The following is a 27,613-nucleotide window of genomic DNA, read 5'->3' on the forward strand; positions in this document are numbered from 1 at the left end:
CCAGAAAGTAAACTAGTATTGAATGATGCGGAGGAACCCACTGAAATGTAAAGTGTATATGTCCCTGAAACCCATAGAGTACTCCTGGATCTAATAAAGTGGCCTTTCAGTGTATGCTGATGATCTTCTTCTGCTAAGGCCCATCACCTTCAAGGTTCGATGTTTTGTGTATTCAGAGATGCTCTTCTGCACACCACTGTTATAACAAATGGTTATTTGAGTTACTGTTGTCTTCCTATCAGCTTGACCTAGTCTGGCCCTTTTCCTCTGCCTTCTCTCACTAACAAGGCATTTTTACCCAAGAACTGCCACTCACTGGATTTTTTTTTTGTTGCTTTTTCTCACCATTCCCTGTAAACTCAAGGGACTGTTTTGCATGAAAATCTCAGGAGATCAGCTGTTTCTGAGATACTCAAACTACTCCATCTGGCACCAACGATCACTCCATGGTCAAAGACACTTAGATCACATTTCCTCCCAATACTGATGCTTGGTCTGAACAACAACTAAACCTCTTGACCATATCTGCATGCTTTTATACATTGAGTTGCTGCCACATGCTTGGCTCATTAGATATTTGCATTAATGAGCAGGTGTACAGGTGTTCCTAATCAAGTGGCCACTGAATGTAGCGTCATCAGCTTCTGGAGGGGAAGATTCAATGAAAATGTCTCTCTGATATTGCTTCCTTTAATTCAACCAGTGCTGTCAAGTGATGCTATACATTATGAAATAGTTTCTCTTTTTAGTTAAGAATAGGTACCTCAAAAATCATTTTCCATTACCATTCAGTGAAGTTCCAGGATGTCATAGTAGTGTGGCAGTTTGCAATAATGCTATTGTTGTGCCTGCGATTAGTGAGTCTCCTCATACTCCTGCTTATTGTCACTGTGAACAAAGTCACCAGACGGATACTGAAGCTAGTGGATATATAAGTGTTTGTTCAGCAAAAACAAACAGCAGGCATGATATTCGAGGCACTCTCAGAGGAAGAGGCCTGCCTGACCTAATACTACATGACATTTTTATATGCTAAACATCAAAGACACCAGCAGGGAAATTCTGTCGTTACAATGCATCTACAATGCTTCCTTTGAATTACATATAATTTTCGAACACCTCCTTCTTCACACCCATACTACAGACAACTGAAGTGAGTGTTAATCGGCATTGTCTCCCACTAGCTGCATTCATGCATATGGAGACATCAAGTGAATGGTGTTTCCTGGTTTGCAATCAACCCCAATCTGCAGCTCTAAGCAGATGCTTGTTAAGAGCTGCATTTTAAATTCAATCTACAGTCCACAGTCAAATCTGAAGATTGGTTGCTGTTAAAATTAATATTTGCTAACTGTAGAATATGCCCTAACAATGCCCATTCCATAATCCAATATTGTATCTTCCAGGGAAACACTTACCGGGATATTCAGGACATCATGAATAAGTTGCTCCGGACAGTAAACAAGATGGTCATTATGCTCGGGAGGGATCACAGCCTTATTGTAAGTGCTTGCTCTTGTACTTGCTACTTGAGTGCCACAGGCAGACACCAGCAAGTGAACATTTCACTTGATTTGTGCAAGTGGAATGGTTGATTTATATTGTTGTCGTCATGGCTAATTTAGGGAGCTATTGACTATGATTTTCAGTGTTGTGTTCAGAGTTGTTTATGATGTGGGGCTTCGAATGGTATTGGAAGAGATGAAAACCATCTCCTTTGATCCACTTGTACTTGACCTGATAAACTTGGTTTGCTTTGATTTTGTAACACCTGGCTTCTTCCATTGTGGTGTTGGTTCATTCCTTTGACCCTGTCTCCTGTTTAAAATTATAGAACTTTTGATAAAAATGTTATTTTATTTAAAATATTATAAATGGTGGTGACTAAAAATTATGTAAGACAAAAATTAATTGTGTTGAGGGTTAAGCTTTCCCATGAACTGGATCTTGGTTCACGTTGGATTGGATGTAGAAGCAGAAGATGCGAGATCCTGATGGAACTGGATGAAGGTAGGGGAAGGATGGGGACCATGAGTCAAGAAATGTAGAGAATGGAATTCATTAATGATAGAAGTGATCTACCACCAAATCTCAGCTGCCCTTTCTGATAGATTAATTAAGACCTACAATGTTTGGATTCTCTCATCTCGCACACCAGGGAACTGGATGAAGGTAGGTGCTTGGGTCACTTTGTCAACATTCCCTTGTGTGAAGCACGTACAACTGTGTTGTTCTGTTGGGATTTTAGGGTTACAGACCATCTCGAACCTTAGTTTTACAGGTATTTGAAATCTTAATTGCATCTTGTTGATGGACCACTTCAGTCACCTCGAGCAAATCTTTCTAGAGTGGACTTGGAAATTTGGAGATTGCGCTTGTGGGTAAAGCTGGAATCACACTAAACCTGTACTGTGGGAGAGTGATAGCCCACTAGATTAGCAGATTTATTTAGAATAGAACTTTATTGTCATTTTTCAATGAGATTGTGGTGTTACTCCACTCTGCACAAAACATATTTACAATGCATGCAGTACAGCTTAATAAAAATAACTTCTGATATTTACAAGTGACTTTGATAGTCCATTGCACTCAAAGGTGATTGGCAAGCCAAGGTGTAGCATTATTCAGGAAGAAGCTGGTTTTCATTCTAACTGCCTTGGCTGAGATGTTTCTGTGTCTCCTACCAGATGGCAGAAGACTAAACAGACAGTATCCAGGATGGGATGGGTCTTTAATGATGTTACAAGCGTGCTGTAAGCATCGAGAGTTGTAAATTGTCTCCTGGTCTGGTAGTTGCGTACCAATTATGTGCTCCCTTCATCTACAGAAGTCCTTCACTACAGTTTCTGTTTTACATTACAATGCTCCTTTAAACTCAGTTTCCTGCTCCATCAGCTTCTCATCTGGTTTCCTCTTTGGTATTGTAAAGTACCTTCTTCTCCCTTACTGGGTTATAGTCTGCCGACAGTAGCTCACCAGAGTCCTCTGTTCAGGGCTGAGATTTGATTGGCCCTCTGACTTCCACTTTCGCCACAATGTCATACGACTTCTAGGCGAAGATCTTCTCCCTCCCAGGGATGAGGTCTTTGGAACTGCTGCTGGTGTTTCTGTAACTTTGGGTTTTTATGGGATGGAGTAGCTAACTACATGCCAGCCCTCCTCTCACGGTCTTGGGACTGTCCATGTCAGAGTTTGCAAAGCCCCTCCCTGTACTAAGTATGCTATACAGTCTGCCCTCCTTGTCTGCGGATTCAACCAACCATGGATCGGGAAAACCCGGAAGTTCTCTCTCCACCACTCGTTGTTTGAGCATGTACAGACTATTTTTACTTGTCATTATCCCCTCAATACAGTATTACAACTATTTACATAGCATTTACATTGTATTAGGTATTATAAGTAATCTAGGAATGACTTAAAGGTACAGGCAGTCCCCAAATTATGAATGAGTTCCATTCCTGAGTCCGTCTTTAAGTCAGATTTGAAGTCGGAACAGGTACATCTGGTATTATTTAGCGTCAGTTAGTCAAATGTTTTTCTTAGTATATAGCACATATTTTACCTGTGTATGCATATAAAACACTTAAGAAACATACGTATTTCAATAATTAAACCATTGCGTTGCTTAGTAATAATTGTAGATTTCATCGGGGCAGGGCCTTTCACATGTTCCGTTAAAATTGTTCCGATCGTTGACCGACTGTAGCCTAGTGCTTTTCCAATGACCGATGGTGTTTCACCTCTTTCCGATCACTTTATTACTTCCACCTTATTTTCAATCGTGATTGTGATTATTTTGTGAACAGAAACACTGCGGATTCAGAGCTGCACTGCCAGGTCCTAAAGACCACTGCACCGGAACGGGTTAAATAAGGGACTTGAGCATCCGCGTTTTTTTGGTATCCGCAGGGGGTCCGGGAACCAATTTCCCGAGGATAAGGGGGGCCAACTGTATGAATGCAAGTTGCCGTTGTTAGTTCTGACTCAAGGGTAAAGACATCAGCCTCTAATTTGTGGCAAAGCTGTGATACAGTAGTTTGGCTTTCAGCTGGTTTCTGGTGTTGATGCTTTATTCACTCATGTTGATCACAATATTTTCTTCAGCTAATTGCTTCATTAATGTTATGTTGGTATTTCTGATATGGATACAATTCCTTTGGGTTGTTCAATATAATAACAAGAACTCATTTATTGTGCACATTTCATACAATGTCGTTGAAAGTACCTTACAATGGGATAAAGTGCAAACATAAAAATAAAAGGCAAAATGATGTTAGTTAAAAGCACGGTTAAATAAATAAGTCTTGAGCTGGCACTTAGAATTGTCAACTGAATCTGCATCCGTTATAGTTTTAGGTATTGAGTTCTGCAGTTTAGGAGCATAGTCTAAAGAAGCTGACCTGCTGATTTCATTTTGAGAGAGATTGTTGAAATTTATGAAACCTGCGGAAAAAGAGCTGAGAGCACAAGCAGGGTTGTAGAACAGAAGCAACTCTGTGATATACTCCAGTCCCAGACATTTGCAAGCTTTAAAACCAAGTAAGAGAACTTTAAAATCAATTCTAAAAGATACAGGAAGCCAAAGCGGAGTAGTTATGGTGAGAGTGATATGCTTCTTCATCCTGGTTTTTGTTGAAACTCCAGCATTCTAATTGAGTTGAAGTTTGTCAATAGATTGCTTTGGAAGGCCAGTAAAAAGTGTATTGCAGTAATCTAATCTTTTGATATAAAGGCGTGAATTAGCTATTCAGCATCATTACGTGACAGAAGCAAACATACCTTTGCAATATTTCTAAAGTGTGAAAATGCTGCTCTAGTCACTTTCCTTATGTAGGATTTAAAATTCAAACCTGAATCAGGGGTAACACCCGATGTGTGCATTGAAATTAAAAAAATATTATGACCTTACGTCTCTAATAGACAGAGAACAAGAGCAATGCAGAGGGTGGCCATTCTGCCCTTTATAACCATACTAACTTCCTATTATCATGATCATAAACACCCTAGGTAGAGGGGCCATCAGAATTAGCTTTTTGTTGAAGTGGAAAACATAAATTATCATGAACTTAGATTAGATTAGATTAGATTGAATTATATTAAATTAACAGGGATTGTATGGCACTTGCATGACAAAACATCATTATTTATGTAGTATTGGTATAATCTACCCATGTACACTACCTATCTTCCCTCCTTGTTCTCTTCTAATATATTTCTAATCGTAATTTATCGCTTTATTATTACTATTTATTGCAATGCTGTTGCTGAGTGCCGTCGAATTGTCATTGACTCACGGCAGGATATGGGAGTAGATTGCCTGGCCTTTCTTCCGCGCAGATACTGCTGCTGCCCAGGTTTGGAACTGTCCGGATTCGAAGTCAGGACCCTCCGTCTCACAAAGTCCACTGCTGATGCCATTGCACCACTGTACCGCCGCCATAAAACAACAAATTTATGACATATGCCAGTGGTATGAAACCAGATTCTGATTCTGTTAGGGCGAGCTAAAGCAGTGTAACCGGAGATGCTAACATGACAATAGCAGAAGAGGTAGAGTTAAGTGTTTGGAAAGGAGATAGGACCACTGTGAAAGGTGTTCTTGGGTCAGAAAGGCAAGGCTGAATAGGTTTAGACTTTATTTCCTGTAACTCAAGAGGAAGTGAGGAGGTTTGATAGAGGCGTACAAAATTATGAGGGGTATACAGATAGGATAAATGCAAGTAGGCTTTTTCCACTGAGCTTGGGTGAGGCCGGAAGTAGGTTAAGGGTGAAAGTGAAATATTTGAGGGGAGTCTGAGGGTGGAATGAGCTGCCAGTGGAAGCAGGTTTGATTGTAACATATAAGAGAAGTTTGTTTAGGTACATGAATGGGAGGGGCACCCCCCACCCCACCTCCCTGTCCTCCAGCTGCCTACCTTCCCCCCTCTCCTGGCTTTACCTGTCACCTTCTAGGTTGTACTTCTTCCCCTCTTTCCACCTTCTTCGGGCATCTCTCCCCTTCCTTTCCAGTCTTGATGAAAGGTTTCAGCACCAATCATTGGCTCTTCATTTCCTTCCATAGATGCTGCTTGACCTGCTGAGTTCCTCCGCCATTTTGTGTGTGTTAGTAGGGCTGTGATGGGCTGTGGACTGGGTGTGGGTCAATGGGACTAGGTAGAATAACAGTTTGGCATGTGCTAGATGGGCAAAAGGGCCTATTTCTGTGCTGTAGAGTCACAGAGAAGTACAACACAGAAACAGGCCCTTCTGCCCATCTATTCCATGCTGAACCATTTGAAGTGCCTACTCCCATTGACCTGCACCAGGACTGTAGCCCTCCGTACCTCTACCATTCATATTCTTATCCAAACTTCTCTTAAACGTTGAAATCAAGCTCACATGTCCCACCTAAGCTGGGAGCTCGCTCCATACTCTCATGACGCTCAGAGTGAAGAAGTCTCTCCTCATATTGCCCTTAAACTTGTCACCTTTCACCCTTAACCCATGACCTCCAGTTGTAGTCTCACCCAACCTGGCATGCTCTATGACTCTGCAACTCAAAGTCTGAAAGCAGTCCTGTTGTCGAAAGGGAGGGAGATGGAGAATAGGCTGAGCTGGGAAGCAAGGAGCATATTCCTCTGGAGTGATTCTAATCATCTTGGATTCACTGCACAGCCAGAGAAAATGAATGAGCAGCAGTGAGTGTTCCACAAGAGCACTGTTCCCTCGCATAGCATCCTTGACCTCCGCTCAGCACCCCCGAGAGCAGCACGAGAGGAGAGACAGCTGCACCTCCTCACAAAATGCCTGCTTACTTTTGCCAATCACACTGCCTGTGCAATTATCAAGATACCTGCTGACACAGGTCAACATAATGTGGATGTAACAGCACAGTTCTTAATTAGAAATAGCCAGAAGGCCTTGAAATATTGACATAAGTTTACAGCATAGAGTCATGCCTCTTGGGCCAGATGCTCCCTGTTGGGGTTCAGCCTTCCCACAATCCTTGTCTCCTCCAGTACCATATTCTTCTGTTGTTTGCCACTTAAGTACCATGCTAGCTTCCCTTACCACTGTGTTATGACCTGGTGATCCCCCACACACAAATATGAGTTAATCGCACGTTACATTTACCAATAGGGAAACCCAGGAGTTCAGACCCTAACATAGCTACTGGGGAATTTAAGTTTAATTCATTCAGAAGAGAAATATGGAATGGAATAGCTGATGTGAGTGCTGCAGAGCCCTCCGTGTAAAAGAATCTAGGACTACAAATCTCCTGTAAACACCACGCCCCCCCCCACCTTAAATGCATGCTATTTAGTCTTTCAGTCACAAACAAGAGAATATCTGCAGAGACTGGATGTCCAAGCAACACACACACAATGCTGGAGGAGCTCAGCAGGCCAGGCAGCATCTACGGAAGAGAGTGCAACAGGTCCGTTACAGGTGGCAGAGAGAGAATTACAGAGTTCTCTCTGGGAAGTGACTGGAATAGGGACACCAGGTACCTCCTCATGGCAGAAAGCATGGTGCGTAGAAGGGTCTTGGCCCAAAATGTCGACTGTACTCTTTTCCACAGATGCTGCCTGGCCTGCTGAGTTTGTCCAGCATTTTGTGTGTGTTGCTCTCTAGAATCTGATACTTCTACAGACAGACAGACTTTATTGATCCCGAGGGAAATTGGGTTTTGTTACAGTCGCACCAACCAAGAATAGTGTAGAAATATAGCAATATAAAACCATTAATAATAATAAGTTAATCATGCCAAGTGGAAATAAGTCCAGGACCAGCCTATTGACTCAGGGTGTCTGACACTCCGAGGGAGGAGTTGTAAAGTTTGATGGCCACAGGCAGGAATGACTTCCTATGACGCTCAGTGTTACATCTCGGTGGAATGAGTCTCTGGCTGAATGTACTCCAGTGCCTAACCAGTACTTTATGGAGTGGATGGGAGACAGTGTCCAAGATGGCATGCAACTTGGACAGAGTCCTCTTTTCAGACACCTACCTCAGGAGGAAGGATCTGACTGTCTTCCTGTCTGTGCCTCTCATAATCAATATCAACTTCTATCAGGTTTCCTCTTAGGTTCCTCCAATACTTAGAAAATAACCTAAGTGTCTCTTTGGTTCGCTCTCCTCTCCTATCAGATTCTTTCTTCAGCCCTTTGCCTTCCCACCCACCTGCCTTCACCTATCACCTTCTAGCGAGCTTCCTTCCCCTCCCCTCCCTTCCCTCACCTTTTGATTCTGCGGTCCTCCTCCTCCTTCTTCAGACCTGAGGTGGGGGGGGGGGGGGTGCCTCAGCTGAAACATCAACTGTTTATTCATTTCCATGGATGCTGTCTGACCTGCTGAGCTCCTCCAGCATTTTGTGTGTGTTGCTTTGGATTTGCAGAACTTCTCCTGTTAATAGCCCAAGTCTGTCCAACTCACCCTCTCTAATCCAGGTAGCAAGCATCCTGGTGAATCTCTTCTTCAGCCCTTCCAAAGCTTCCACATGCTTCTAGTAATGGGGCAACCAGAACTGCAAATGGAACTCCAAGTAAGGCCTAAACAAAGTTTATACAACTGCAACATGACTTCCTTTGTCTTATGCCCAGTGCCACTCACCAATGAAAGCAAGCATGCTATGTGCACTCCTAACCACCTTACCTCCATGTAAAGCTACTTTCGACTTCCAGTGACGTTAGGCTGTACAATTGTGCCAGCTCAGATGTTTGTCATTCCAGCAGTGAGAATTGAACTCACAACCCTCTGGCTGATGGGACGTCCTCACTGCGACCCGGCGCTATGCACGATACAGCAGACTGGGAAGTCCCAGGCTCAAGTCAAATGACGCTGAGATCACGTGGAGTTTGTTGTCATGAGCTCTGGTACAGGTATTCGTAAGCCCAATGAAAATCTTACAGCAGCTTCACGGGCACATGGCACCATTTTGAGATCCTTCACAAGAAAAACGGACTGGGGGAGTCCAGAACTAGAGGCCACAGTTTAAGAATAAGGGGTAGGCCATTTAGAACGGAGTTGAGGAAAAACTTTTTCACCCAGAGAGTGGTGGATATGTGGAATGCTCTGCCCCAGGAGGCAGTGGAGGCCAATTCTCTGGATGCTTTCAAGAAAGAGTTAGATAGAGCTTGTAAAGATAGCAGAGTCAAGGGGTATGGGGAGAAGGCAGGAACGGGGTACTGATTGTGGATGATCAGCCATGATCACATTGAATGGCGGTGCTGGCTAGAAGGGCCGAATGGCCTACTCCTGCACCTATTGTCTATTGTACTGTACTGGGAAGAAACCAGAGCATTCGGAGGAAATCTATGCGTTCACAGGGAGAACGTATAAACCCCTTACAGGCAGTTGGAGGAACTGAACCCAGCTCACCTGCACTGAAAAGTATGATACTAACCATGAAGTTACCATCCCACCTCGTGCAACAAAAAAAAATCCAAAATCCATTCGAACGCAAACTGATCAAAGTGATCACAGTGTTGTTAAACTGTTAAGATTAGGATTTTTACTGATAAGTTCTAGAACTGAATGGTTGAAGGTTGAGGGCAGCCCACAAGTGTCACCACATTTCCCGTGCCAGCATAACATGCCCACAGCCCACTAACCCTAACCTGTACATCTCTGGGAAAGCGGGAGGGAACTGGAGCACCTGGAGGAAACTCACGTGATCACGGGGAGAATTTCGCCAGACAGTGGTGGGAATTGAGCTCCATGTTCTTTTGGGAGAAAAAGTTAAAAATATCCATAAAATGCTGGAGGTCTTGAAGATTTGTGGGGTGCCAAGGCAGTGAACATGGCACACTTTAATTGAGATGCTGAATGAATGACATCTTCTTTGTTCCACCCACAACCTCTCCACCTATTAGAGTGCATTCATTGTCGGGGGTGTGGGTATCCTGCTGACACCAGGAGTGAAGAATTATCACAGACAGAGCAGTAATTAGAATGGAGGACTGCACACAGCAGGTGATATGAGAGAAGCGGTGACAGAGCCTGAATGGGTGACTCAGTAAGACAGAGAGTCAAAGTACGAAAGTGCTTTCAGATTTCAACCTTTAACACAGTGTAACAAATAGTTTCTACTTCTCCCAGTGGAAGTTGGTTAAGGATGGCATTTTATACATGGGAGATCACAGCTTGGCCAGGGTTTAGAATAGGAGGATGTTTGTATTTGGCAATGTTGTTTCTGATTCCCGGCTGTCTGGCAAAGCCCTCTTGGCCGCTTGTGCCATTGGCTGAGAGAATCAAAAGCCTTGATGATGCATGGCAAAAGCTGTTCAACCATGAATTGATGGGCTCTGTGCTCAGTCCTTTCCCTCGTTCAAGCTGTACATGTAAGAAGGACTTGCATGAATATAACAACTTACCGGGATTTCCGACGCATGTTGCAGCCAATGAAGTGTGTTCAGAAGTGAACATCCAGTTGGAAATGTGATAATTTTCACATCTGCTCCCACCATCCAGGCCATGTGGTCCTTTCACTATTGCCAGGAGGTACAGGAGGTACAGGAGCCTTAGATCCCACACCACCAAGTTCAGGAACAGTTATTACTCTTCAACCATCAGGCTCCTGTACCAGCGTGGATCACTTCACTCAACTCAACTCTGAACTGATTCCACAAGCTACAGACTCACTTCCAAAGACTCCGCAATTCGTGTTCTCTGTATTATTTATTTATTTGCACTATTTGGCTTCTTTTTCACATTGGTCATTTATCTGTCTTTGTTTATGTATAGTTTTTATAAATCCAATTGTATTTCTTTAAAATTTTTGAGTAAGTACCTACAAAACAATGAATCTTAAAGTCGTATATGGTGTCATGAATGTACTTTACTTTTAGAACAATTCCTGCATAGCATGATCTGTAAATGTCTGGCACAGTGCACTGAAAGAAAGATGAAAGATTAATTTTATTCATCACAGGCAATCAAAATAACGAAATGCCATTTGCGTCAATGATTAATACAGTCCGAGGATGTGCACCAGCACAGCAAACCCACAGCTTACTAACCCTAAACTGTACAAGTTTGAAATATGGGGGGAAACCAAGGCACCTGACAGAAACCACTGCGTTCCTGGGGGAACCAACAGACCTCTTACAGATACCGGCAGGAATTGAAACCCCGATCTCTGATCGCTGGTGTTTTGAAATGATTGAGCTAACCGCCGTGCTACCACGCCTACAGGTGGAGCCAGTGTCTCTCAGCTTCAGCATGCCAGCTTTGATTCAGAGCTGCCTGCCTGGGTCTCCCGCAGACTACCCTGGTCCCCTCCCACACTCCCGGCACTGCCCGTAAGGAGTTTGTACGTTCTCCCCTTGACCGCGTGGGTTTCTGCTGGGTGCTCCGGTTTCCTCCCGCAGTTGAAAGACAGGTAGGGAGGTTAATTAATCATTATAAATTATCCTGTGGTTAGGTTAGGATTAAAGCAGGGGTTGCTGCATGACAGTCTCAAAGGGCGGGAAGGGTCTAGTCTGCGCTGTATAAATAAATAAATCCCAAGGATTTCCTTGTCAGATTCAGATTCAGATAATTTATTTATTACATACAGCAAAACGTCTTGTATGCAACCAATACAATCTGAGTTTGTCAAACCTCTCCTGACAGCTGATAGTCTCCAATCCAGGTAGCATCCTGGTGAAACTCAGGAATCTCGATGCAGCGATGCAGGGTTTTGACCTGAAATGTTGACCGTTCCTTTGCCTCCTCTCCCTCCCCCCACCCCCATCCCACCAGACACTGCTGGGTTTGTTATGCAAATTGTTTGTAGCTTCGGGTTTCTGCTGTCTTCAAAATCCTAGTGAACCTCAGAGTAGATAGGAGAGGATAGGAAATAAAGTGAGGGAATAGGATTACAGTGAGATTTGGCAGTCAGTCAATGGCCTGAATGGCCAAAGGGCCCATCGGATCATTGGGGACCCGAGTCACCCCAACCACAAATTGTTCCAGCTGCTACCATCCGGGAGATGGTACCGCAGCATAAAAGCCAAGACCAACAGGCCCTGGGACAGCTTTTCTCATCAGGCCATCAGACTGATTAATTCATGCTGATACAATTGTATTTCTCTGCTATACTGACTGTCCTGTTGTACATACTGTTTATTACAAAATTACTAACAATTGCACATTTAGACAGAGACATAATATAAAGAATTTTACTCCTCAAGTATGTGAAGAATGTGAGGAATAAACTCAATTCAGCTCAATTCAATTCCTGTAACACAAGGAAGTATGAAATATTTCTTTTTGAAAAATTGGTCTGGCACTTTTAAAGTATCGTGGGCAGCTTTGTGCCCCATGTCTAAGAAAGGACGTGCTGGCATTGGAGAGGGTCCAGAGGAGATTCACAAAAATAATCCCAAAAATGAAAGGGTTAGTGGATCAGGAGTGTCTGATGGTTTTGGACTTGGAGTTCAGAAAATTGAAGTGGAGATCTCAATGACATCCATCAAATATTGGAAGGCCTAGATAGAGAAGGTATTACCTATAGTGGAACAGTTCAGAGAGCACACACTCAGAGTAGGATGTCCCTTCAGAACAGAGATGGGAAGGAATTTCTTCAGCCAGAGGGTGGGGAATTTGTGGAATTCATTGCCACAGATAGCTGTGGAGGCCAAGTCACTGGGCATACTTAGAGCAGAGGTTGATAGCTTATTGATTATCTTCAACGGTTATGGGGAGAAGGCAGGAGAATGAGGTTGAGGGGAAAATAAATCAACCATGATGGAGCAAATGGTGTAATTTTGCTCCTGTGCTTATGGTCTTATGGAAAATGGCCAAGATTGTTTTGGTGTTCCCATTTGTTTCAGTCATCATCATTATCATGATGTGGGGAATTATTCTTGTAAATTTTTCTACAGAAGTGGTTTGCTGTTGCTTTTTTCTGGGCAGTGTGCTTCAATAGGTTCAAGATTCAAGACTCAATTTTATTTATCACATGTATGTTGAAACATCCAGGGAAGTGCATTAATGGATTAACAACCAACACACCTGAGCATGTGCTGGGGGTAGCCCGGAAGTGTTGCCACCCATTCCGCTGCCAATATAACAGACTGGTAATGCTCAGCAGAACAACACAACAGTGAAGTAAGCCCTCCCTCTCTCCCACTCACACACACGCAGTCCCCTGACCCCTGGCCAGGCTGCCTTCCTCGGCCTCCAGCAGGCTCAGAACAAAGTAACATGAGAAATGTGCCACCCAAGTTAAGCATGGCAAGATCCCACTAAAGCAACCTGTTTATGATCTGATCAAGGAACTGTGCAAGCGTCGGAAAACTGTCTTTCAGCCAGTCAGCAGTTAATATTATTTGCTGTGTCCGTCAAACTTGAACACTCAATTTTATTTCTCTGTTAAATGATCTAAAAACCCACTTTCAGGAATAATTGGAGAAGCTCCCTATAAACCTCTCTCATTGTGTGAAAGCCTTCAGACAGCAGGTTAGATTTCAAAAGTAATAGTCTATTGATTCTTCTCTCCCTTACCCCCGAGATACTTCTTATTCCAAGAGCAAACCTCTCTCCCTTTATTCACTAATCCTTCTTTAAATCTCCCAAAACATGAACTGGATGGCAACTTATCTGAAATGCAAGAGCTTAATATCAACTCGTCTCATTTCAGCACACGAGCGAGAGGAGCTGAGCATTAGAGCAGCAGGGTAAAGCAATTGCAAACTCGCTAAACTGGAACCAAAAAGGGATTCAGGGAACCTGGGGTTTGCATGCAGGAAGCTTTGAAAGCAGCTGAACAGCCAGTTGAAGTGTTGGATAAAAGATTATGGAAAGTGGGGGAATGAAAGGGTTAATGTATAAGGAGTGTTTGATGACTCTGGGCCAGAACTCAATGGAGTTTAGAAAAGTGAGTGGGGGGTGTTCATTGAAACCTATTGAATATTGAAAGGCTTTAATAGAGTGGACATGGGAGGATGTGTCCGATAGTGAAAAGTCTAGGATCAAAGGGTACAGCCTCCAATTAGAGGGACATCTCTATAGAACAGAGATGAGGAGGAAATTTTTTCACCAGAGGGTGACGAATCTGTGAAATTCAGATGGCTGTGTAGACCAAGTCATTAAGCATATTTAAAGTGGAGGTTGATGGGTTCTTGATAAGGTTACAGGGAGAAGGCTGGAGAATGGGGTCGAGAGGATAATAAATAGGCCATGATGGAATGGGGTAGCAGACTCAGTGGGCCAAATGGCCTAATTCTGCTCCTATATTTTATGGTCTAACAGGAGTTTTAAAAAGGAAGGCAAGCAAAGAAGTTGTTTAATTTGAAGGGAGAATGGAGCAAGTGGAACCAAATAAATTGTACTTGATATAGTTGTCGTTCTCTTGATGGAATCTGTTCCTGTGCTAAAGGCAGATTTTATGTTCCTGTCGTGATTATAACTGGAATATTGTGTCTGATTCTGGGCTCCGCAGTGTAGGAAGGAGCACGTGGTGTGACAGACACAAAATGTTGGAGGACACCTGAATAGAATGTTTTTGAAGGTGGTCTCGTACTAGAGCAGAGCATGTGGAACAGGTGCAGGCTTCTCAGTGCATGATGTCTGTGCCAAGCATGATATTGAAATGAGCTGAACATTTCTGCCTGCATCTGGTTCAATGGTTTAATTTAATATCAGAGAATGTATACAGTATACAACTTGAAATCCTTACTCTGTGCAGACATCCACAAAACAGAGAGAAAAAAACCCCCAAAGAATGAATGTCAGGAAAAAATTAGAACACCCCCCCCCCCACAAAGACTCTCATGCACAAGGAGCAGCAAAAGTATCAGCCCTCCTCCTCCCCCACTTGCTCCTGCAAAAGCATCGGCAATAGCAATAGCAATAGCAATAGCAAAGCCCCCCTCGAGGCCATGATCTACAGTCCATCAAAAGCTACTGTCCATCCGAACACTTAGATGTCTCGGACGGTCTCGCGCTGTCAGTCACGAGGGAGAGATATTGCTCCTGCACAGTGAGAAGGGGGACCAACAGCTCGCTGTTCCGGTGTTCCAAATTTGCAACGTTACCTGACCAAGCCCACCCTCCCAACCCAAATCAAAGTCCAACAGACCATCACTCACCATCGAGAGAGAGAAAGAGATTGCTCAAGTCGAGGGGCCTCTGACAGCTGCCGGACTGCCTGCTGATACTTCACTGGGCGACATCGGCAAGGAATTGGGTCGTCCACAGGGCCACACCCCTAAGGTGCTTGTCTTCCAGGCCGCGCCCTGGGGATCCCGAAATGACGGGCCGCTCAGCGAGTTCCGAAGAGCAAGAACCCACCACCCATGAAGAAGGTAGCTTGAGCACAGCTGTAGATCATGGACTTCAACAGGACTCCACCCTCCTTGAAAGGGAAAAAAGACAAAAGAGCAAGATATATAAACTATTTCATGGAGGAACTGGAAGAAGTCGTTCAAATCCACAAAAACCTTTGGCACCATCTTCAGCTCCTCCCACTCCTCCATATGATCTATTTCCTTCCATTCCCTGGAATATACTCCATTGGTGATGGAGGCAGTTGTAGCAGAGGCACTTAAGAAACTTTCAGATAGATTAATGAATATGCAAAGAGTGGAGGGTAATGTACCATGGGCAGGCAAAAGGAATTAGGTATCATTAGCTTAATTAGCTCAGCATAACATTGTGGGCTGAAGGGCCTGTTCATGTACAGTACTGTTCTATGTTCTAAATGCCCATCCACATGAGAAGATATGCTCAGTGGCCACTTTACCTCCTATACCTAATAAAGCGGCCACTGAGTATATGTTGGTGGACTTCCATCCACTTCAAGGTTTAACATGTTGTGCATGGTTATTTGAGTTATTGTCACCTTCCTGTCAGCTTGAACCAGTCTGGCCATTCTCCTCTAACCTCTCTCATTAACAAGGCGTTTTCACCCACAGAACTGCCACTCACTGATTTTTTTTTGTTTGTTTTTAACACCAGCCTCTGTAAACTCAGGAGAATGTTGTGTGTGAAAATCCCAGGAGATCAACAGTGTCTGAGATACTCAAACCACCCCATCTGGCACCAACAAACATTACACTGTCAAAGTCACTTAGATCACATTTCTTCCCCATTCTGATGTTCGGTCTGAACAATAATTGAACATCCTGACCATGTCTACCATTAAGGATACTGTATATCTCAATTTTCTGTTGCATAACCAGGCATGACAGAGAGCCATGATTAGATGGCATTTGTATTGAAAAAATCTCCTTGCTCCAATTTATAATTGACCCTGCACCCTAAACTAGGAATTTCCATACCCCTCTTCCCTTTATTGCTCATCTTTACGTCCCAGGAAAATAAATAATACAAAAAAAATGTTCAAGGAGATCCTGCTTCCCACCTCCACTGGCCCTTGTTATTTACAGAGGGAGTCCTCTTCTGAGGCTCTCCTGGTTTCTGAGAGGAATGGAGAGTAAAACAAAAACAAACAGTGCACGATTGCCAATATTTTTACTCGGTTGGACAAACAGACTTGCTGTAATGGTAAGTGACTCCAGAGTTTATGAAGATCTATAATGCAGAGTGCAGCATGTTATTGGCAAGTACATTAGTGACTGCGGTAAAGTTGCACTGCTGTACTAGTGCTCATGCTTACAGGATCCTTCCGATCTATTCACCTCCCCGCAACGGTAATAGAATATTGAGTTGCAGAGTGACGCAGCGTGGAAACTGGCCCTGCTTTATCACTCAGTCCCTGGAGTCCTAGCAACGTCCTCTGCGCTCTTTCCAGCCTAATGGCATCTTTCTGATACCATGGTGACCGGAATGGAATGCAGTACAGGGGGGTGTCATGGTAGCGCAGTGGTTAGCGTTGACGTTATTGCAGCTCAGGATGTCGAGGTTCGGAGTTCAGAGTTCGGTTCCAGCCTCGCCTGTACCTTCTCCCCATGATGGCATGATGGCCTGGCTGCCCCAGCTTCCACCCCCCCATGGTCCGAAGACGTACCGGGTGGCTGGTTAATTGGTTATTGTAAGATGTCCTGTGACTATTAGGCCAGTGTTAAATATCAGGTTTGTTGTCACCGACATGTGATGTGAAATTTATTAACTTGGCAGCAGCAGTTCAATGTAATACATAATATAGAAGAGAAAAAACAAAATAAAATAATAATAATAAATAACTAAATCAATTACAGAATACAGTATATATATTGAATAGATTTAAAATAGTGCAAAATCAGAAATACTATATATTAAAAAAGTGAGGTAGTGTCCAAGTGGGTTGTTGGGCGGTGAGGCTTCTTGGGCTTGAAGGGCCTGTTCTGGTCTGCATCTCTAAATCAGGTTAAAATAAATGAAACAAATACTTCAAATGCAGCTTCACCAGTGTTTTGGAGTCTCTTTACCTACAACCCATGGATTGTGTGGGTTTTCTCCAGGTGTCCTGGTTTCCTCCCAGAGTTCAAAGATGTACTGGTCACTGTAAATTGTCCTGTGGTTAGGTTAGGGTTAAAACAGGGTTGTCAAGGTGTTGCCAGGGCAGTGAAGCTTGACGGGCTGGAAGGGCCTACTTCCTGCTGTATTGATTAAATTAAATAACTCTTAAGAAAATAAACATGCCGAGAAAATGGGCCAAGAAGTGCTGAAGGAGTTATAGGGTTCAGGCAGAAGGGCTGCTTTGAAAGAGTTGCTAAAGTAGAAGATGGAAGTCTTCAGCCTTGGGGTGGGGGAATGGGGTAACAGACCTGGAGAATTACATACAGGCAGTAATTAGATAACAAGTCAGGAAATTGAGGGCTAAAATAACTGAATCAGAAGACGAAGTGAGTCTTGTGTTCTTATACACTTAGTGGCTGCTTAATTAGGTACACCTGTGCGCCTGCTTGTTAATATAAGTATATTGTCAGCCAATTATGTGGTAACAACTCACTGCATAAAAACATGCAGACATGGTCAAGAGGTTCAGTTGGTCAGACCAAGCATCAGAATGGGGAAGAAATGTGATTTAAGTGACGTTGTCCGTGGAATGATTGTTGGCGTCAGATGGACTGGTTTGAGTATCTCAGAAACCACTGATCTCCAGGGACTTTCACAAACAGTCTTAAGAATGGTCCAAAAAGCAGGAAAAAAAAAACATCCAGTGAGTGGCAGTTCTGTGAGCCAAGGTGTCTTGTTAATGAGAAAGGTCAGAGGAGAATGGTCAGGCTGGATCAAGCTCCCAGGGAAACAACAGTAACTCAAACAACTACACATTACAACAGTGGTGTGCAGAGGAGCATCTCTGAATGCACAACTCAGCAAAACCCGAAGTGGATAGGCCACAAACATACACTCAGTCACCGATTTATTAGATACAGGAGGTACCTAATAAAGTGGCCACTGAGTGTATTTTTACAAGTGGGCTTTAGTTGGGATTGTCTAGGTGGAGTTACAAGGGAAAGCTGGAGAGGTAGAATTGCAGTTAGCACAGCTGAGAGGTGTTTTGACTTGGAATTAGCATGTGGTGAGCTTTGAATACGAGCAAGATTTTTGGTGCAGTGGCTTTTGGTCGGATCCTTATTCAGTCAGCTACACTGAATTCTGAACCACAGCTGGATGACTGCAAAGCTGAAATGTCTTCATTTAGAATCAGAATCAGCTTTATTGTCATTGACATGTCATGTAATTTGTTTTTCAGCAGCAGTACAGTGCAATACATGAATAATTACTATAAGTTACAACAAGCAATATTTTAAAAATAAGCAGTGCAAAAAGAGAGGAAAATATTCTAAATGACCACTTTATTAGGCACGTCCTGTATCTTACAAAGTATCTAAGAAATACAGGAGGCGCCTAATAAAGTGTACGTTCATGGCTTTTGCTGCTGGGCCCCATCCATTTCCTGGTTCGACATATTGCACATTCAGAGATGCTCTTCTGCACACAACTGTTGTAACACGTGGTTATTTGAGTTACTGTCAGCTTGAAACTGGTCTGGCCATTCTCCTCTGACCTCTCTCATTAACCAGGTGTTTTCATCCACAGAACTGCCACTCACTGGATGTATTTTTTTTTTGTTTTTCCACCATTCTCTCTAAACTCTAGTGACAGATGTGCGTGAAAATCCCAGGAGATCAGCGGTTTCTGAGGTACTCAAACCACTCTGTCTGGCACCAACAATCATTCCACCATCAATGTCACATTTCTTCCCCATTTTGATGTTTGCTGTGAACGTCAGCTGAACCTCTTGACCATGTCTGCATGCTTTTATGCCTTGAGTTGCTGCCACGTGATTGGCTGATTAGATATTTGTATGAATGAGCCGGTGTACAGGTGTACGTAATAAAATGGCTGCTGGTCATATGTCGTGAGATTTGTTGTTTTCTGGTAGCAGCACAGTGTAATGTTCCTATAAGTTACAAAAGAAATATTTAAAATATGTGGTTACAAAAGAGAGCGTTTTTGGGTTCATAGACCGTTCAGAAACCTGATGGTGGTGGGGAAGGAGCTATTGCGTGTTCACCTTCATGCTCCTGTACCCCCTCCCCTGTGGTAGTAATGGGAAGAGAGAATATTAAATTCCACCAGTGGTGAGCTTTCCTTTGGAATGCAACGGCTAACGTTTGGTTTGTATACTCACAAAGGCAAAACATGTAAAGGCAGATTGTGCCTGAAGCAGCAAAGAGAAATGGTACGTGTTTGGGAAAATTGTACATGGAACAAGTATAATGTACTTGTACGGAGAACAATGTCTGGAGAAATTGTACAGGATCAACGACTGAGAAAGTGCACAGTCAGCAGTTACAGAAACTCGATCTAGTATTGAAAGACAAGGAGAGGATGTTTTCTATAGTGGGGAAGTCCAAGACCAGAGGGCACAGCCTCAGAATAGAAAGGTATCCCTTTAGAACAGAAAGGAGGAGGGATTTCTTTAGCTCGAGGGTGGGAAGTTTGTGGAGTTCATTGTCACGGATGGCTGTGGAGGCCAAGTCACTGGGTATATTTAAAGTGGAGGTTGATCATCATCACCACCAGGTGCCGTGCCCAGATTGAGCTTTGACTGCCATGGCCCACACACTCCTGTTTCAGGTCAGTGGATCAATTCATTGGTATTCATTTCCAGTTCTCTGGCTGATGTCTCCATCATCATTTGTCTTTGCCTTCCTCTTGCTTTCTTCCCTAAAGTCTTTCCCATAATTACTGTGCCTTCTAACTCCTCTTTCCTAATCACATGTCCATGAAGTCACATTGCCTTTTCATGATCTCATAAATTATTTCTTTTTGAGCTTGCTCTGATCATGATATTCATTAGATATTCGTTTCGTCCATGATATTCTTTGCATCCTCCTCAAAAACCACATCTCTGCTGCTTCAATTCATTTCCTCATGTTACTAGATATTGTCCAACATTCTGAGCCATATAACATAACTGGATAAACTTAACATTTCAGTGCTTTGAGGTGGGTTTCATGCCTAGTTTAATGTTGGTCAGTATACTCTTCATTCTCATAAAGGTGTCTTTTGCATCCCTATTCTTCTTTTGATGTCCATGTCGCACCTACCATCTGATGTCACCCAGCTTCCAAAGTAGCAAAAGTTCTGGACTAGTTTTATGTCTTCCCTATTTATTCTCAGCCTGCAGATAAGTTGATAGGTTCTTGATTTGTCAGGGTGTCAAGGGTTATGGGAAGAAGGCAGGAGAATGGGGTTGAGAGAGAAAACAAATCAGCCATGATGAAATGATGGAACAGACTCGATGGGACAAATGGCCTGATTTTGTTCCTTTGCCTTATGCTCTTATGGAGAAAATTCTTTAGTATGTAGTATAGAGAAAGTGCTGATGGAGTAATTACAGAGGAATTGCACAGGGAGCATGTGCAGAGATATAATACAGAGAAGAAGCATAGAGAAATTGTACAGGGAACAGATATCGAGATATTGCACAGGGATGATGTACAGAGAAGTTGTCTTATGATGATAATTTGAGCACGTTGGGGCATTTCTCTTGGAAACAAAGGAAAATAAAATGCAACTTGATAGAGGTGCACATGATAAGAGGTATAGATCGAAAGCTGGAGACAATTCCCCAGGGAGGAAATGGCTAATACAAGGGGGCATAATTTTAAAATGATTGGATAAAAGGGCAGTGGATATCAGGGTTCTTTACACAAAGAGAGTTTGGTGGTGGAATGGGGTGGTGGTACTGCACATAAGGGGTATTTAAAAAACTCTTAGGCACACAGATGATGGAAAAATGGAGGGTTATGTAGGAGGGAAGGGTTAGATTGATCTTAGAGTAGGTTAAAACATGGGTAGAACACTACTGTGCTATACTGTTCTACTATATGTTCTGTGAAAACGTCTGGAGAAGGAAGTAGCACAGACAAATTTTACAAAGATCGTATGTAGAGAAATTACTCAAGTTCAAGTTTATTGTCATTCAACCATATACATGTATACTGCCAAAAGAAACAACATCCCCCAGACCAAGATGCCCAACCAACACAGTTAATATAACTCATACACAAAACATAAAATAATATTACCTCAAAAAATTAACAAATAGTGAAATATATATTTCAGAGGGTTGACATTTAGGATAAGGTGCACCATGATAACGTTGCAGTTAGCGCCATGTTATTACAACTCGAGGTGTTTCAGAGCTCAGAGACCAATTCCAGTGCACCTCGAAGGAGCTTGTATCTTCACCCCATGAGCTGCGCGGGTTTCTCCTGGGTGCTCAGGTTTCCGCCTAAACGTACCGGTTAGAAGTTTAGTTGGCCATTGTAAGCTGTCCTATGACTAGGCTGGGGTTAGATAGGTGGGATGCTGCGCCGTTCGTCTCATTGAGCCAGATTGGCCTGAACTGCCTTGTACCTCTAACTAATTAACTAACTAAATAAATATAATAATGCTATATTCATAGGGCATGTACAGGGAAAGTGTGTGGCCTTCCTTCAGGTTAAAATAGCCCAGGCATTCAGTTATCGATTCCCCTGTTTGGAGAACGTGGTAGTATCCCACTCCTGTATACTTGATATACTTTATAATTTACCGGACAACTTACAGACCAAAAGCCTTGCTCACAAGCAATGAGTATTAATTAATGTCTCTATCAATATCTTCTAAATAACTGATACTGTATAGCTATAGCTGGAAAAATATACTGAGTTTGAGAAGAGATTATGCAGGAGAATTAATGAAAATTAAATTCAATTCACATGAAGAGTCCTTGTTGAGGAACTCTCCATTTGCCATTTGAATGCAAATCAAACAATTCCATTAAACGAGCCTTGTTCACGTCTTCAGTGCTTTTAAAGTTCTGCAAAATTCTATTAAGCATTAGCAGATGATTAAACTGCTTCTGCATGTTAATATGGAGATGGATTTACCTCAGAGGGATGGATCAGCCAGTGCATTTCTAAGCTGTTGCCTTTTGGAAAGAATGCCTTTTGCCTCCGTCACCTTTCTTGTCTTGTTATGCTGGGATATTTTTCGCTTTGAATCGAGGAGGTGCGAATTGGGGTTACACTTCAGGAACACAGATAAAAATTGAAATATTGGGCATGTGTTTAGCGGCTTAAAGTGGAGGCTAGGTCATTGGGTATATTTAAGGCAGAAGTTGATAGATTCTTGAGCATAAAGGGATATGGGGAGAAGGCAGGAAATTGGGGCTGAGAGAGAAATAGATCAGTCATGAAATGGTGGAACAGACTTGATGGGCTAATTGGCCTAATTCTGCTCCAATATCTTATGGTCTTATTTGTGTAATTGGATGTATGTGTGTGTGTGTGTGTGTGTGTGTGTGTGTGTGTGTGTGTGTGTGTGTGTGTGTGTGTGTGTGTGTGTGTGTGTGTGTGTGTGTGTGTGTGTGTGTGTGTGTGTGAGTGTGTGTGTGTGTGATTGGATACGCTTGTATAGATATAGAAGTTGGTCCCAGGGCTCAGTATCAGTTTTAAAAAGGCAACTCCCCCTCAAAATTCAGAGCCTATTCCCTGGAGTTGTAGAGACATCCAGCCTAACTGGTCCATGCTGACCAATGTAGTAGTAAGGGTGGTCACTCGAATGTAGTATGATGTTCTCCGAAGGGGTTGTCTATTGCTGGGTCTTCAAATGTCTGTAGAGGCTGATCTGAGATTCACATATTCTGGTGTAGTGCCGGCAAGAGGAAGTGGTGGCTGTGTTTAGTAGTTGGGTCTCTTGGTTGTTCTGTGTCTCCTTTCACCACTGGGGAGACAGCTCCCTGAGGCACAGAGGAGGTCACTGTCATGTAACACACCTTCCTCTTGAACAGTTTTCATCCAGGTATATTTATTGAGTGCAATGTCTTCCTAGTTTTTAGATGTCATGTTGAATTTCTTCAGGCTGATTTTGATGTTATTTTTGAAGCATTTCCTTTGTCCACCAGGGGCTCGCTGACCTTCCTTTAACTGGGGGAGTAAAGGATCTGTTTGGGGAGACATGAGTTAGGGATACAAATGTCTTGACCGATCCATTGAAGTTGGGGTTGCTTCATCTTGGGGAGATGTTGTTCATGTTGGCCTCCTCCAATACACCTTCTAAGGTGGCAGAATACTAAAAGCACAATGATCTTCCATTGAGCACTATAATGAAAGGATTTTATTTTTTTGTTTTATTTGTATTAAGAAACTTGCATCAGGACTGGGAGCTTAAAGTGGAGATCTTAGTTATTTCTTATTTAGAGATATAGCATGGTAACTGATCCTTCTGGCCCAGCAAGCTCGTGCTGCCCAATTACACCCTTGTGACCAATTAACCTGCTAACCAGTGCGTTTTTCAAATGTGGGAGAAAACCAGAGAACCTGGAGGGAACCCACGCAGTGATGGAGAGAACACGCAAACTGTTTACGGAGAGCAGCAGGACTGGAACCCAGGCAGCTAGCGAGTAATCGTGTCATGCTCACTGCTCGCTACCATGCCACGCTTAATTTTAAAGAAAACGTTCACTTTTTCGCTGGAGTAAGCTTACCTGAGTTCTGGCCCTTTCCAGTATGTTCAGAGGTTGATTTGAGCCACAAATTTCACAACAGACTTCAGTGGTGTTAAACCTGATTCTGATTCTAAAGTTCAGAACATTATATGACGGGTCTTCATCGCATGGTCTAGGCCCAGAAGTTTGAGGCTTTAGTTTGACTAACTACATTGGAACAGAGAAGCAGAGTCCTGTGAATACATCCTAAAGCATATTAATCTCAAACAGGACAGACTAAACATGAGAAAAGTATCCAAGAAGTGAAAGAACACTAAAATCTTTCCTTAATACTTGATATTTCTGATTGGGTAACAGGTGACACACACTCTATTAATGAGCCATTAAAGTTTCCTTCACAGCTTTCAGTAAAGACATGACATAGATGTTTTATGAGGTAATTTTTTGAGTAGGAATACATCAGGAATTCCTCAGGGGAATGAATAATTGTATTACATACTAAGTTGTGAGTCATCTCCATGCAGTCTTTTAAATTCAGGTTTAAAACAACAACACAGTGCTCTCAATGGTTTCACTTTGGATGTGTCACTTCTTTGCTGCCATAGTTTATGAAAGCCATATCTCTCAATTACTGTCCAATGTCCTTGCAAGTAATCAATAAATTGACCATTCATTGGGATGTGAGTGCTTCTTTCTTGTGCCAAGGTCCTGATCCCTCTATGGATTCATTCTCTCCGTGAAGTACAGGCTGTTTACTTATTTAGTCAGAGATACAATACAGAATGGGCTCTTCTGGCCCAATAAGCCAGACTGCCCAGCAACCCATCTACTTCACACTAGCCTAATCACAGGACAATTGCAATGACCTACTAACCTCCCAACTTTGGTATGTCCTTGGACTGTGGGAGGGAACTGGAGGAAACCCATACTGTTCACGTGAAGAATGTACAGACTCTTTACAAATGGCACCAGAATTGAACTCCGAAGTCTGGAACACTCGAAGCTGTAACAAAGTTGTGCCAATTGTTATTTTGGTTTGGAGGGTTGCATTCCTCATGACCCAGAAGCTAAGCTGAACAGAGTCAGGGCTTTGTGATTTGGGTCACCCATGTCAAACAGGTCGAAGTACACAGGCCAGATGAAACGTGATCCACCAGTCCTCCAGGTTCAAGGGCTCAGCTCGAGCCAAACAACTCTCAAGTGGTCCAATCAAAACTGTTAGGGAAACAGCAACGAAGATTCCTTCAATGTGGCTGATGCACCATCAATAACTCACTCTGAGGCGTAAAGGTGAGATATCAGCTTTTATTGACTGGAAGAAGGAACCAGCAGTGAGTGACCACCATACTACATCCTGGAGACTGAGAGGCTGGGCCCAGGCTAAGATTGCCTTTATACAGGGGTCTGTGGGAGGAGCCACAGGAGCAGTCAGCAGAGGGCATGTCCAGACAGGCACACGTAGTTCACCACAGTGGCCAGACAGAGATGGAGGAACTTCATTGCTATCCTGAACACCAGTGGCATAAAAGGCAATTAGTAAATAATTATCGCTATATTACCGTGGCAACCACAATGTGCTCGTGGGAATGTTGCAGCCAACGTATCTGAAAGTAGTTGGGATGATGAAAGCGCATTTGGCACACTGGACCTCAATCAGTCAAAGCACTAATGACTGGATGTTATACTGCATTTGTGTAAGATATTGGTGAGACCATATTTGAAATATTGTGTTCAGTTTTTGTTGTTCTGTTGAAGTGAAGGTACAATTAAGCTGGAAAGAAGATTGAGTAGGATGTTGCCAGGAACCAACAGACTGAGTATGGAGAAAGTTCAAGCAGGCTATGACTTTATTCAAGAGAGTGCATGAGATTGAGGGGTGATCTTACCCTGAGAGATGTATTAATGTCATGAGCAGCATACACAGGGTCAGAATCAGAATCAAGTTTACTATCACTGGCATATGTCATGAAAGTTGTTGTTTTGTGGCAATACACAAATAATTACTACAATTACATTCAGAATATATCAAAAATAAAGAGTGCAAAAACGCAGCAAGTTAGTGAGGCAATGGACACAAGATGCTGGAGGAACTCAGCAGGTCAGGCAGCTTCTCTGGAAATGAATAAGAAGCCAACGTTTCGGGCCAAGACCCTTCATCAGGACTGAGAAGAAAGTGGGAAGGCACCAGAATAAAAGGATGGAGGAAGGGGAAAGAGGATAGCTGGAAGGTGATAGGAGAGGAGAGTGGACCATAGCAAAAAGGGAAGGAGGAGGAGACTCAGGAGGAAGCAATAGGCAAGTGAGAAACTGTCAGATTTGGGAATGGATGAAGTGGGAGGCGGGAGTGAAATTTGTTTACCGGAAGGGAAAATTGATATTCATGCCATCAGGTTGGAGGCTACCTAGACGGAATATGAGGTGTTGCTCCTCTACTGTCAGAGTGGCCTCATTGTGACAAAAGAGGAGGCTATGGGCCAACGTGTCGAAAGGTACTAGCTGTAAGGAAAGGGATTTTTTTCTCTTGAGCATTACAGGTTGACGGGAGACCTGAAAAAAGTAAATAAAATTCTGACAGACAGCTTAGATGGTCAGAGTTTTATTTTCCCAGGATTGAAATGTTGAATACTAGGGGATACAGGCTTATAGTGAGTGGGAGAAGGTTGAAGGTGCGTGGGAGAAGGTTTAAAGGAGATTTATGAGGCAAAATTTCTTACACTGGAGAGAATCTGGAAAAAAATCTCAAAGAAACTCAATATGTTTGGAACAGCTTCTTCTCCTCCGCCGTCAGGTTTCTGAACGCTGCTGCACTACTTTGCTCTCTTTTTGCACTATTTCATCACTTCCTGTCAGCTGCCTTATTTATTTGTTTGTTTATTTATTTTTCAATATACAGCTTGGCCCTTCTTATCCTTTGAACTGTGCTGCCTTGAAATGCCCCAATTTAATCCTAACCTAATTATGGGACACTTTTCAAATACCGATTAACCTACCAGCCAGGATGTCTTTGGACTGTGGGAGGAAAACAGAACACACAGAGGAAACCCATGTGGTCATGGGGAGTCTTTATACTTATTTTTGTTTTAATTATTGTTTTCTTTCTCTTATTGTGTTTCTTTTGTGCTGCATCAGATGCGGAGTAACAATTATTTCAGACAACACACACAAAATGCTGGTGGAACACAGCAGGCCAGGCAGCATCTATAAAGAGAAGGACTGTCGACGTTTTGGGCCGAGACCCTTCGTCAGGACTAACTGAAAGGAAAGATAGTAAGAGATTTGAAAGTAGTGGGGGGAGGGGGAAATGCAAAATGATAGGAGAAGACCGGAGGGGGTGGGATGAAGCTAAGAGCTGGAAAGGTGATTGGCAAAAGCATAGGTGTTCAGTGAAATGGTCTCCCAGTCTGCATCGGGTCTCACCAATATATAAAAGGCCACACCGGGAGCACCGGACGCAGTATACCCCACCAGCCGACTCACAGGTGAAGTGTCGCCTCACCTGGAAGGACTGTCTGGGGCCCTGAATGGTGGTGAGGGAGGAAGTGTAAGGGCAGGTGCAGCACTTGTTCCGTTTACAAGGATGAGTGTCAGGAGGGAGATCGGTGGGAAGGGGTGCGGGGCATGAGTGTTTCGTTTCGCTGAACACCTACGCTCGGTCTGCCAGAGAATGCAGGATCTCCCAGAGGCCACACATTTCAATTCCACATCCCATTCCCATTCTGATATGTCTATTCATGGCCTCCTCTACTGTCAAAA

At 43.1% G+C, this 27,613-nt stretch overlaps 1 protein-coding gene across 1 annotated transcript in view; it reads left to right on the forward strand.

Moving 5' to 3' along the window:
• LOC132391940 (dedicator of cytokinesis protein 2-like) overlaps positions 1–27,613 on the forward strand; it is a 1,209,929-nt gene that overhangs the window by 466,467 nt on the left and 715,849 nt on the right. The window contains exon 27 of the mRNA XM_059965744.1: positions 1,407–1,502. Within this exon, the coding sequence (XP_059821727.1) occupies positions 1,407–1,502 (96 nt within the window). The remainder of the gene's footprint in view (positions 1–1,406; positions 1,503–27,613) is intronic.

The sequence above is a fragment of the Hypanus sabinus genome, chromosome 3, assembly GCF_030144855.1.
Source record: "Hypanus sabinus isolate sHypSab1 chromosome 3, sHypSab1.hap1, whole genome shotgun sequence".
In the NCBI taxonomy this organism is placed as follows: Eukaryota; Metazoa; Chordata; class Chondrichthyes; order Myliobatiformes; family Dasyatidae; genus Hypanus; species Hypanus sabinus.